At 42.5% G+C, this 12,378-nt stretch overlaps 1 protein-coding gene across 1 annotated transcript in view; it reads right to left on the reverse strand.

The window, feature by feature from the left end:
- kifap3a (kinesin-associated protein 3a) overlaps window positions 1-12,378 on the reverse strand; it is an 85,253-nt gene that overhangs the window by 13,437 nt on the left and 59,438 nt on the right. The window contains exons 18-19 of the mRNA XM_083969578.1: window positions 8,535-8,724; window positions 7,202-7,292 (exon numbers count right to left, since the gene is read on the reverse strand). Of these exons, the coding sequence (XP_083825704.1) occupies window positions 7,202-7,292; window positions 8,535-8,724 (281 nt within the window). The remainder of the gene's footprint in view (window positions 1-7,201; window positions 7,293-8,534; window positions 8,725-12,378) is intronic.

Below are 12,378 nucleotides of genomic sequence, written 5' to 3' on the forward strand. Positions count from 1 at the left end.
CAAATAATGCAAAGAAAACAAGTTGATGTTCATTTTTAAACAGACATTTTTTTAATTTAGGAAGAGTTCAGATTAATATAGATGGAATGTTAATCCTGCAGCAGCAGTAACTGTTTACTGATTTCCTGTTTTATGGTCCAAAATTTTTCTATTAAAATAAAGCCAATAATGACATTTTTTGTGTTCTCTTTTTATGTGGAAAAGTACCGAAAAGTATCGAAAAGTATCGAAAAACATGTTGGTACCGATACCGGTACCAAAATGTTGGTATCGTGACAACACTAGTTGGTTTCGACTTCCCACCAACGACTGTCACTCCAACGACTGTCGTTGGCACTTGGAGCACAAAAGGGAACCAGTGACATCATCACCCTTGTGAAACGCCCACACAAGAGGTTAAATAGTGAGTCTCCACACCAGATAGTTGGACCAGTCCCAGCCTGGTCAGCTGCTACATGAACTGATGAAGCCTCTTGGATGAGAGGTGAAACGTCTTCCTAGACAAATAACTAAGTCCAGTTGCTTTCGATTTAACCTCCTTGGAAACATAATTTTTAAAGTTTGTCCATCTGCTATGACAGTTTAAATTGTCTTTATGTCAAGTTGTCAGAACAGAAACATCTCAAACAATGTCAACTTTGCATCAAAAGTGACATAACTTACAGAATGACACTTAACCACAGCTGTCATAAGTATTCATTGATGTTTATGACAGCTGTTATGTCAATCTTATCAATACCTATTCAAGTAAAGCGTTACCTATTAATCTTTTTTGAATACATTTCCAAGACTTTTACTGAAGTTAATTTGTAGGAAGGCTGAAAAGTACTGGTTACTTTCAGGTCTTTTTCTAAAATCCTATTGGACACAAGCTGTGTTTGTCAGAGAAGGAAACCCTAACCCCTAAAAGCAGCACATCAGTGCAGCTGCTTTCAAAGAGTTCATTCTCACTAACAAGAGTTAAAAGCTCCTTACATTCATTTACAAACAATTAGAGTCATTCATTGATGTGGAGAATAAGACATTTACTCTGACTCTTACTTTGACTTACAGTACATTTAAAAGCAAGTACTTTTTTACTCTTACTGGAGTAACATGTCGACTGAGCTACTTTTACTTGTAACAGAGTAAATTTTGTCCATCTCTGAGTGTTTTGCTGCTGCAGCTGCTTCTGGGTTTTTCCAGAGAAACTTTCTGCTGCTGCAGGAAACTTGTGATTGTTTGGAGCGTCGACGTTATGGAACATGCAGATGGACCTGCCACCTCCTGCTCTTTGTGACACGCTGATGAAATGAGGAGGTGGTGGTGGTTGGTAGTGGTGGTGGGGGGGTAAGGGGGGGTTGGGTTGTCACGGAGACAAAGGGGCCCAGTGTTTCCCCACTGATTCCAGCAGCAGCAGTCTGAGTCCCGGAGGACACGGCAGCGGCAGCGGCGGTGGCGGGACACGTCCAATCCCGTCCCGCTGAGAACATTCCTCGGTCCTCGACAGGAAAAAGGAATCGGACCTTTCTCCTTCTCCTCCCTCGCCGTGACCCTTCACCCCCCTTCACCCCCCCCCCCCCTCGCTGCTTTCATCTGGGCTCAGGTTGCAGCGACTCAACCCGGTTCAGAACCAGGTCGTCGACTCGTATCTCCACGTCGTCTCACCTGATGGCGTCGTGCGTTTCCTCCTCCTGGTGCGCGCTCAAATCCTGGCGGCCTCTCAAAGCGTCTCACTAGCTGCGTTTACATGGACACAAATATTCAGAATAAAGGGCTGATCCGAATAAAAATGTGTCATGTAAACACGTCAATTGGAAGATTCTGATCGGATTCGGCCTAACCCGATATTGCCGTGTATCTCGCTTTCAGAGTAATCCCACTTCTTTCCCCGCTCTCGGTCCGTTGTCTTCACCGTCTTCCACTGACGTAACTCCCCAAATTTCCATAGCGCACATGGCTAATTAATATGCACCAAGAACTGTTTTGCATTGACCATATATGGTTGTGTTTGGGCGTATAGAGGGCGGGATATGGCGTGTTCACATCCGCACTTTTCTTGGGTCCGGTGTGATTTAACAATGGCAAGAACAGTAGTAGACTACACGTTGCTGAGTCTGCTTAATAACGATGTACAATAGGAGAACAGCAACAGCTCTTAAAATCTGGCGCAGGTCCATTTTGAGAACTGAATGGGATAAATTGAGCCACTTCCGCTGTTTATTGGTTTGTTTACAGTAGTACAGGAAGTACAACTATCTTCTGCTGTTGTTTTAGGGATAAAGACAGCTCTGCTCATGTCAAAATGCTGTGATTCTGAATAAAGCTTGGTGCATGTGAACGCACGTCATGATCGGATTATTTGATTTTGCGCCCATGTAAACAGTGGATTCGGATTTTCCGATCCGTCAAATTTTTAATCTGATTAAGACATTTTGCGCATGTAAACACAGCTAGTGATTCTCTGTACGAGTGTCGACCGTCCTCCCGTCTGTCTGGACACCTTTCCCTCCCCCCGCCCCCAAAGCCCCAAAGAATTCTGGGAAATCTGTGTCTCTGTCTATTTGTTTCATTGAACGGACACGTTACAGAGTTTAGGCCGGTCGACGTTAACAGGACGACGTTCACCATGAGGTCGACGTTTCATCTGCTGACATCAACGAGTCTCATTATGAGTCACGTTATGTTTCAGCTGCGTGTGCTCGGTGGCCGCGGAGTCTCCTGGTTGCCACGGACACGTCGCGCCATGTTTTTCAGCGTTTTCACCTGCTGCTTTGTGATAATCTGCCACATTTTGTAATAAAATTATTGAACGCAATGTGTAATAAAATTTGCTGCATTTTGTAAGTAAATGTGTAAAATATATAATAATACATCCTTCCTTCTCTTTACACTGCAGCTTCTTGCTGGTTTTAAATTAGCTAATGTATCAACACATCAATATACTTCTATCTAGAGAATCAGTTAATAACTTAATAGAAATTTTGTTTTTTTCCCCCTAATGCTATAAATCAAATATCCAACAAATCAAGGCAATCAAAAGTACATTATGGAAAAAAAACTAAAGAAACTCATTGTGTATAATCCTCCGTCCAACATGTACTGAAGCTGTTATGACCAACATCCTGTTTGGGCCCTGAACGCACCACAGAGTGAATAAACCTAATTCCTACAAACGACTCAGATGATGATGATGATGATCGTACCGTCCAGCTTCGGCTCCGTCTTTTAGAAAAGTCCCCGTTCACACCGTGTTTCACACATGGTTTAAAATAAGCTGCTGAGCTGGTTCTGATTATTGTGTTAACCCGGATCACTCAGGGTCCGGCCGACAAATTAAAACAGTCTCACAGACGCCGATTCCCCCGGCGCTCGCAGTATATTTAAAAGGTATCGGTTACAAAGCAGCGAGAGGGACGGAGAGAGGGAGAGAGAAGGAGAGAGAGATGGGTGTTTCTTTCTCTCTGCGACTCTGTGTCCTCCCATCGGAGTGACTGTGGCGTTGATTCAGCCAATCACAGTCGAGCTTTCAACGGCAGCCAAGTTAAACATTCCTCCTGGCGAGGGTGGAGGGGATGGGGGTTGGAGTGGAGTATCCATCGACAAGAGCTTTATCGCACGCAAGAAGAGGCCTGATAATAAATAAGACAAATTAGTCCCAATAAACTCTGCGTTTCCTCGACTATTCATCACCGCTGCTGCTGCTGCTGCTGCTGCTGCTGCTGCTGCTGCTGCTGCTGCTGCTGCTGCTGCTGCTGCTGCTGCTGCTGCTCGGCACCGGAGATAAAAAAGAAAAAAAGGAGAAACTCAAGAGTCTGTTTTAGTGATAACGGGATGGTTTTTTTTTTTTTTCTTTTTTTAATTCCCTTGGCTTCAGTTTGGTGTTTGGCTCTGAGGAATGTCAGCGACGGCGTAGTGGGACGGAGGCAGTCGACGTAAAGGAATGAGAGGGAAACGAGGACGTAGAAGAGACTTCTGCACTGCAAAAACTCTACATCTTACCAAGAATATTTGTCTTATTTCTAGTCCAAACTAGTCTCATTATAGGCCTACTTAAAATAAGACTCATCACATTAAAAAGTAGCTTGTTTTTAGACACTTTTTACTTCTTTCAAGCAGATTTTCACTTGAAATAAGTAGAAAAATCTGATAGTGGAGCAAGTTTTTCTTTCTTATTACAAGCACAAAAAACTTTCACTTTCACTGGCAGATTTTTCTACTTATTTCAAATGAAAATTTGTTTGAAACAAGTGAAAATGATCTAAAAACAAGTTAATTTTTAGGTGATGGGTCTTATTTTAAGTGAATGGAGTTTACTTTTGACCAGAAATTAGACATTTTGACAAGAAATAAGACAAATATTCTTGGAAAGATGTAGAGTTTTTGCAGTGTGTGAGCGCTGACTGAGGCCCAGCCTGGTTCAATAACACACATCAGCAAATAGTGATGCAGAATAACAATAAGCAGCAGCCGCCGCCGAGAGCCGAGGGTAAACACTGACAGGTTCGTGTTTCCTGTCTGACATGGACGAAGACAACCTGCACACACACACTCATCACCATGTGGCCTGATACACACACTGATACTCTGCAGTGTTTTCAGACCCAGTGTGAGACCTGCGGTGGATAATGTGCTGCTGAATCAATAGTTCAACATTTAAAATCTGAACTCTCCAGGTCTGGGGTCGTATTCACATTACAAAGCCTTTTATCTTACCGCTAGCAGTGCTCCTAACTCGCGCTAAAAGTTTTCTTAAAAGCTATTCACAAAGCCGCTGAGACCTACTCTTACTAAGGATGAATCACTAAGAGTGACGCCCTGGTGACGCCCCGTTGCTATGGATTACGTCAATTCTCGTGCACGAATTAGAGGCGCTCAACACGGTGATTGGTTGTCGAGTGCCTCACATTCGAAAATTTATTTTCACATTCGTTGACAGCCCTAATATTACATATGGTGATCATAATAATGATGAGAAAAGAAAATGCATTATTACCTAAATTTGAAGCCTATAGCAGGATTCAAACTAGACTGACAATAAGTTTAGTTTACTTGGGGAGCTGCCCCGTCACATGAGCTATTACTACTAACAGATATATGTGTCTAGCGCACCCACCGACTTTTAAAAAATATTTTTGGCTCACATCAGCACGACTGCATCACAGCGGTCGCAGTTACCTCGGTCCGACCGTTGTGACGCCTATTGCACAGTCTGTCACCGTCACTACTCCCGTTTTATAGCGAAAATATTGTAGATATTGTTGCTGTAACAGAAAAAAATAAATAAATAAAAAAAACACCGACAAAAAGGCGCTTTGGGCATCATTGGGCAAAGGGGCAGGTGCTCCAGCGGTGGTTCTCAAACTTTTTTTACATCAAGGACCCTAAATTGACAGAAATTAGACCACGGACCCCCATTGGACAACATTTTTTGAAGCAAAAACCAGAAATATACAAATATATTTGTTCCGAGACTGAAGAACGTTACTTTTTTAGTCAATGTACGTTCAAATTAGGGCCAATGGCGTACATTTTTGGAGATATTATAGAGAAATTTCTGGAAAAAAAGTGGTGCAATTTCTCCAAAAACATTTAAACATTTCTAGAAAAAAGTGGTAAAAATTCTCAAAAAAAAAAAGCTAAAAAAAAAAAAGAAATCTCGAAAAAAGTGGTAATATTTCTCAAAAAACAAAAAAAATATTATTTATGAACGTGAAACTCTTGAAACGTGCTCTCTGGTTGGCTGGATTTTCCCTTCAGGCTGCCGTACAAACATGGCGACGCTCTCTAAAGCAAAGACCCTTGTTATATGTAGATATAAAAGAAGAATTATAAGGCAACTTTTTATTTTACAGCGATTATACACTTTATATATATATATATATATATATATATATATATATATATATATATATATATATATATATATATATATATATATATATATATATATATATATATATATATATATATTTATGGGTCGTATATTCAAATTTTGCCAATAAACCTTGTTAATTATTACACACTGGACCTTTAAGGTACAAATCCTGCGTCGTGCCACTCTGTATCTTCAGGTGTGTGGATGTTTCCAATCAGCTCAGATTTAACGAACTTCAGTATTTTAAACTCAATCGTCATTAAACAGTCGTTCTTCTTTTCTTTTCTGCTGGTAAATATAAAAAACCTTTAATAAGCAGCATCTTCTTATTTTTAGCTGCTGCTGCTGCCGTGGCGACAGAGATGACAAACGTCCCTGGCAGCAGGTTTTATCAGCCTCAGCTAATGAATGTTCTGTGGTCCATTTGTTAAAGATAGCAGCCAATCCAAGTGCAACGGGCTGTTTATTGGTTTTACAGCCGGGGCGTGGAGAACGAACAATGACTTCCTGTTTGCTGACGATGGTTTGGTGTTTTACCTCAGACCTCAGACCAGCCGAAGTGTGAGGGCTGATTCCTGAGCTGTTCTGTTGCTACGGAGGCTCATTATGGGATTTCTTGGTTTCCCTCATCAAACTCATCAAATACACAATCCAACAACTCCACAATGCTCTGGTGGACAAGTTGTGAGCTGCACATTCACCACGCTATGAGATAATAACACAACGTTACCACACAGAGTTGTTTTAGAGGGAAATTCATGTAAAACCACTGATGCACGTTGCCTTCAGGGACAGTTTTTCATCAACAGTCTCTGTATTTACCTCTAAAACAACTCTGTGTGGTAACGTATTTGAACTCTGTATTCTAATTTTACATATTTTAAACTATTTATTGCACTTTTCTTCTTTGCTTACGTATGTCATTGATAATGTTGTATATTCTGTTGTGTATGCATGTATTTATGTATGTATGTCATGTATGAACGAGGCAGCTGTTTCTTCCTGCGCAGTTGGCCCAAGACCAATTTCCCTTGCGAGACAAATACAGTTTATTTCATTTGATTTGATTTGAAAATGTAAAGCTGATTTTCTGTTCAACATTAGTTAGGAAATGTTTGTTTTTTACTTTCTGTTTGTGTTCTTGTAGAACAGACGTGTTGTATCATGAAATATTGCAGTTTTCCACCTCCATGGTTAATATTTTGTCATTCATTTTTCCTGTCTGTTGTGTTTTATTTTGAAATTATCTGGATGCTCTGTGCTTGTGACTTCCTGTGTGCGGTGGAAACGCTCTGATTGGACGTGGACGTGGTATGAGGAGTTAGTGATGATGCAGCTTCGTACCTGCTCAGGAATCCCATCTGTCCCAACTCTCCGTTCTGGAAGTCGGCGTAGAACTCAGGACTGATGGCGCCGTCTGCTCCCATGATCACATCTACACAACAACACAACACAACAGGTATCAGCTGATGTCACACTCTGCTGCTGCTTCCTTCTTTTTTGACACAATCTGTTCCCTCCCTCCATCTATCTTTCCTTCCTTTTTCCCTTCCTTCTTTCCTCCCATCGTTCCCTTCGTCCTTCCTTCCTTCCTTCTATCGCTTTATCCTTCCATCGTTCCCTTCGTCCTTCCTTCTATCGCTTTATCCTTCCTTCTTTCCCTTTGTCCTTCCTTCCTTCCCAACTTCCTTCCTTCCTTCCTTCCTTCCTTGACCCAGGAGGACAGCAGGAGGTTTATAAAACCCAGCTTTATTAAAAAGCATCTATTCTGCCAGAAAAAACTACAACAAGAGAAGTTAAAAAAAGGAAAATAACAAAAACGCTGCACAACGACTGCACGATGATCAAAACTTTTTGTTGCAGCGTCGCTTTACCAGGAACTCCTGTAGTGGAAACGCGCCTTCTGACTGTGACTACGGATGGGAATCGAAAACCGGTTCTTGTTGAGAATCGGTTCCCAGCGTTCAATTCCTTGGAATCGTTTGCCAATTTTGCAAACGATTCCCTTATCAATTCCAGTCCTTTTTTTTTTTTTTTTCTTGCCGTGGTCGCTCTTTGAATTAATGCTGGTGAGTCCAACATGGCGGTGGGGTTAAATTACAGACAGTGTGCCTGTTTATCACCATAAACACAGTAGATGAGGTGAGTGACTGAGCTGAGGCTGGTGGTGGGTGGTCAGCGGCGTGGACACACACACGTCTGTAACAACATCGGAAAAGTTGGCAAGTTGCTAAAAACAGCGATATCGCAGCCGCAGGGACCTGCCGTGTAGTGAAAAAAAAAAAACTGACAGCGAATGAGTGTCACGACTTCCTGTATGTGGCCCTTCAAATTAAAAGCCCTTCAACCTCTCACATGGTTCAGTCATATTGATTTTGACTTAATTTTGACAAGACACGCCTCCAAATGTTGAAATTTAGGTCGACTAATGACTTTTTGGTCGATAATGCTTGGTCGACTATTTGGGGGCAGCCCTAGTACGAACGTGGACAAAGTTTGTTGTCCTTTTTTTCCCCGAATGAAAATCGATAAGAGAATCGATACAGAACCGAATCGTTAAGCAGAATCGAAAATGGAATTGGAATCGTAAAAATCTTATCAATTCCCATCCTAACTGTGACACATGACTTGATGAAGGTTAGGAAACAGATTCTGCTCGTAGCTCGTAGCTGGGTACCTGCGCTGTAGAAGAGGTCCCGGCGGTCCAGGATGTCCCCGTTGCCCATGAAGGACTCTCCGTCCTCCCCGTACAGGAACGGCTCTCCGGCCTCGTCCAGCTCGCGGTTCTCCACCATCTCCAGCCACTGGCCGTTGTACCAGCGGAACTTCTCCAGCTGGATCTTCTTGCCCCACTCCTCGTCGTACTCCTGAGGACAGAAAGGACAGGTGGAGGAGGAGAGAAGAGAGAAGAGAGAAGAGAGAAGAGAGAAGAGAGAAGAGGAGGACAGAAAGGACAGGTGGAGGAGGAGAGAAGAGAGAAGAGAGAAGAGTTCAGGAGCTGCACGTGGCCACCGACCAACACGCTGATTCAGTTTCAGTTTAGTTTATTTGACAAGGGACAATGTACATTAATAAAACATTGTAAAAAACAAATGTAAATGCCCCGAGTTCGCTAAAAAAAAAGCTAGTTTTCATCGCCAGTCCCTCTGCCTGATGATAAAAGAAAACCTTTAAAAAAAAGCAACAATGAGGTAAAATACCAAAGACACATTAATAAATATACATTTGTAAGACAATAGACACATTTGCGATAGCAGCAAACCAAAGACACATTCAACTCACATTAATAAATATACATCTGTAAGGCCATAACACACGTTTGCGGTGGCACAAGGTAGTTATAATATCATAATAAGTCATAATATAATCAGTTCTTCGTGCATCAGCAATACATAGTATTAAGGAACAGGATTCATTAAACCAATCACTATAACTATCTGGTTATAGTCTACTTGCCAACAATGAGTACCCGGAAATGTTGAGTACCCCAAAGTTTTATGTTAGAAATAGATAGTATGGGTCCCCAGTATTCAGAAACTGCCGGATGCTAACATAAGTCGTTTTCCCACTAAAATTAGCGGGTCGACGCGGGTTTTTTAAACGCGGGTCGACCCGCTAACAATCGGCATTTGGCCCCTTTCCCATTGACCAAAATGAGCCGAGTCTGACCCCCCGCTGAGGGATCAGACAGAGCATAAACCAGTCGCCCCGCTCTCATCCGGGGTGCAAGAGACACACACAGTCATGCCACAGCCGCCCGCCGCGGAGTGTCCGTCCGCCGAGGCAGACTCTCTGGCTGGCTGACCTGGAGCACCAGGACCGCGGAGGACAGAGAGTCTGCTGCGGCCGGATGACGGACGTCCGCGGCACAACACGTCAGTTAAACAAACTGTCGCTTCTTTTCTTTTCTTTTTTTCTATCGTTTTTGGTCAGTGTTCTCTGATGTTTTGATCCCAGTCTCGGATGAGAGCAGAGCGGAGCAGAGCTTTGTTTTGGTACGTAATATGAGACGCGACCGGCGCGATGACGTAGCGTCACGTAACGTTCAGTGTCGTCACGTAAATTAGCGGGTTGACGCGGGTCTGGCGTTCCCACTGCAAGCCGAGCAGAGCCGAGGCAATTAAAGGCGATTTTAATCCGCGTCGCTTGCCGAGTCGTTTGACCCACGTCGGCGCGGGTCGACGCGGCTCATTGCGCCTTTCCCACTGCCACCAAAAGCCGATTGTTAGCGGGTTTAAACGGGTTTTTTGGCCAGTGGGAAAGGGGTATGTTATATATTGGGCAATTAGCATACATTAGCATAATTGCCTATATGGGCAATATTTCAACAAAATTGACTTGGCTGATCTGGGCAATATTGGAGTGGTTTTAGATGTTATTGATGATGCTGAATCCATTTCTGACACTTTCAAAATTAAAAATGGCTATCTAAACCGGAAGTGACCGGTTTGAAATCCATCAAAATCGGCCCACTAGCGGTTAAAATCTGGTCACTTCCGGTTTAGACAGCCATTTTGAATTTTGAAAATGTCAGAAATGGATTCAGCATCATCAATAACCCCTAAAACCACTCCAATATTGCCCAGATCAGCCAAGTCAATTTTGTTGAAATATTGCCCATATAGGCAATTATGCTAATTTATGCTAATAATGTATGTTATGCTAATTGTCCAATATATATAAGTTAGCATCCGGCAGTTTCTGAATACTGGGGACCCATACTATATATTTCTAACATAAAACTTTGGGGTACTCAACATTTCCGGGTTCACAATGGGGCCCTATGGGCTGGCAAGTAGACTATTACTACATATAGGAAGATACATGACAGAATACTCAATGCCTATACCACATATGCAGTAACTATCTGGTCACTACAAATAGGTAAATAAATGGCAGAATACTCAATCTGTGATCCACTCCAGACATTTGGTTACGCTTTTAAAAAATGCTGTTTCCATCAGCCTTTATTACATCTTCTCCTGTTCACTATGGTGATATTTCCAAGAAAGCACAAATGTTTCCACTCAGACGCCAGAAGCCGAGAGCCAGGAGGAATTATCCACATTAAAGCTCCGTTACTCTCCTCTTCTGCTGCTGCGTTTTATCTGAGCGGCTGATCCATGACAAGATTAAACACCAGCTCCTCTCTGCAGCTCCACTAACAACAGGTCGGTGTCAGCCAATCAGAAGAGAGGAGGAGTCTCTGAGTCTCTCTTCTGATTGGCTGACTGTTTTCTAAAGTGATCCAATTTAAAAAAAAAACAGCCGATTTCAGAATAAAACACTCAGAGAAACTTAAAATCCTGCAAGTTGTTGTTGGATGGATGGTGGGTCCAGGTGGTGGTGAGGGGGCGGGGCTTAGTTGTGACATCACAAAGTGACAGGAAGTCCTGACGGCTGGTTTTAAGGCTCAGTTTCTGAATACAGGCTGTGTGCATTTCTCTGTGGACTGAGGCTTTGATACTTTCACAGTATTAATATAGAACCTAGAGCTGCTTTATAATCACACTACACATGGACATCTACCTTTATACTGTATGGAGCTTTAATACAAACATCTACCTTTATACTGTATGGAGCTTTAACACAAACATCTACCTTTATACTGTATGGAGCTTTAATACAAACATCTACCTTTATACTGTATGGAGCTTTAACACAAACATCTACCTTTATACTGTATGGAGCTTTAACACAAACATCTACCTTTATACTGTATGGAGCTTTAACACAAACATCTACCTTTATACTGTATGGAGCTTTAACACAAACATCTACCTTTATACTGTATGGAGCTTTAACACAAACATCTACCTTTATACTGTATGGAGCTTTAACACAAACATCTACCTTTATACTGTATGGAGCTTTAACACAAACATCTACCTTTATACTGTATGGAGCTTTAACACAAACATCTACCTTTATACTGTATGGAGCTTTAACACAAACATCTACCTTTATACTGTATGGAGCTTTAACACAAACATCTACCTTTATACTGTATGGAGCTTTAACACAAACATCTACCTTTATACCGTATGGAGCTTTAATATAAATCAGACATTTGTTGTATTTTCAATAATGAAATGAGATGTGATGACACTCTTGTAAAAAAGGAGGACTCTGATTGGACAGCGTGGATCCTCCAGACTGAAGGAAACAACTTCTCTAATGAATAAACCTCGGCTCGCCGGCTGCTGCTGCTGCTGCTGCTGCTGCTGCTGCTGCTCGCGTGCAGCTCGGCCGAAGACGACCGCAGAGTTGTGTTTTCTTTTCTCTGCAGGGGCCGACGGGGTGGGGGGGTAGGAAGGGGCAATAAAGGCGGCCTTTGAGACCCCGACGCCCCGGCCTGAGAGATTAATCATTCAGACTCAAAGCAAAAGGCCGGCGGTCCCCGACAGACACGCGAGGCCCCGGACTCAAACAGGCGTATTGACCATCACACCAACGTGCAGCCTGAGCACTTTGAGCCCGTTCACACGAATACACAGTTTCTGAATCTGCATAGGTTTTTT

This window comes from Trachurus trachurus (genome assembly GCF_905171665.1).
Source record: "Trachurus trachurus genome assembly, chromosome: 4".
In the NCBI taxonomy this organism is placed as follows: domain Eukaryota; kingdom Metazoa; phylum Chordata; class Actinopteri; order Carangiformes; family Carangidae; genus Trachurus; species Trachurus trachurus.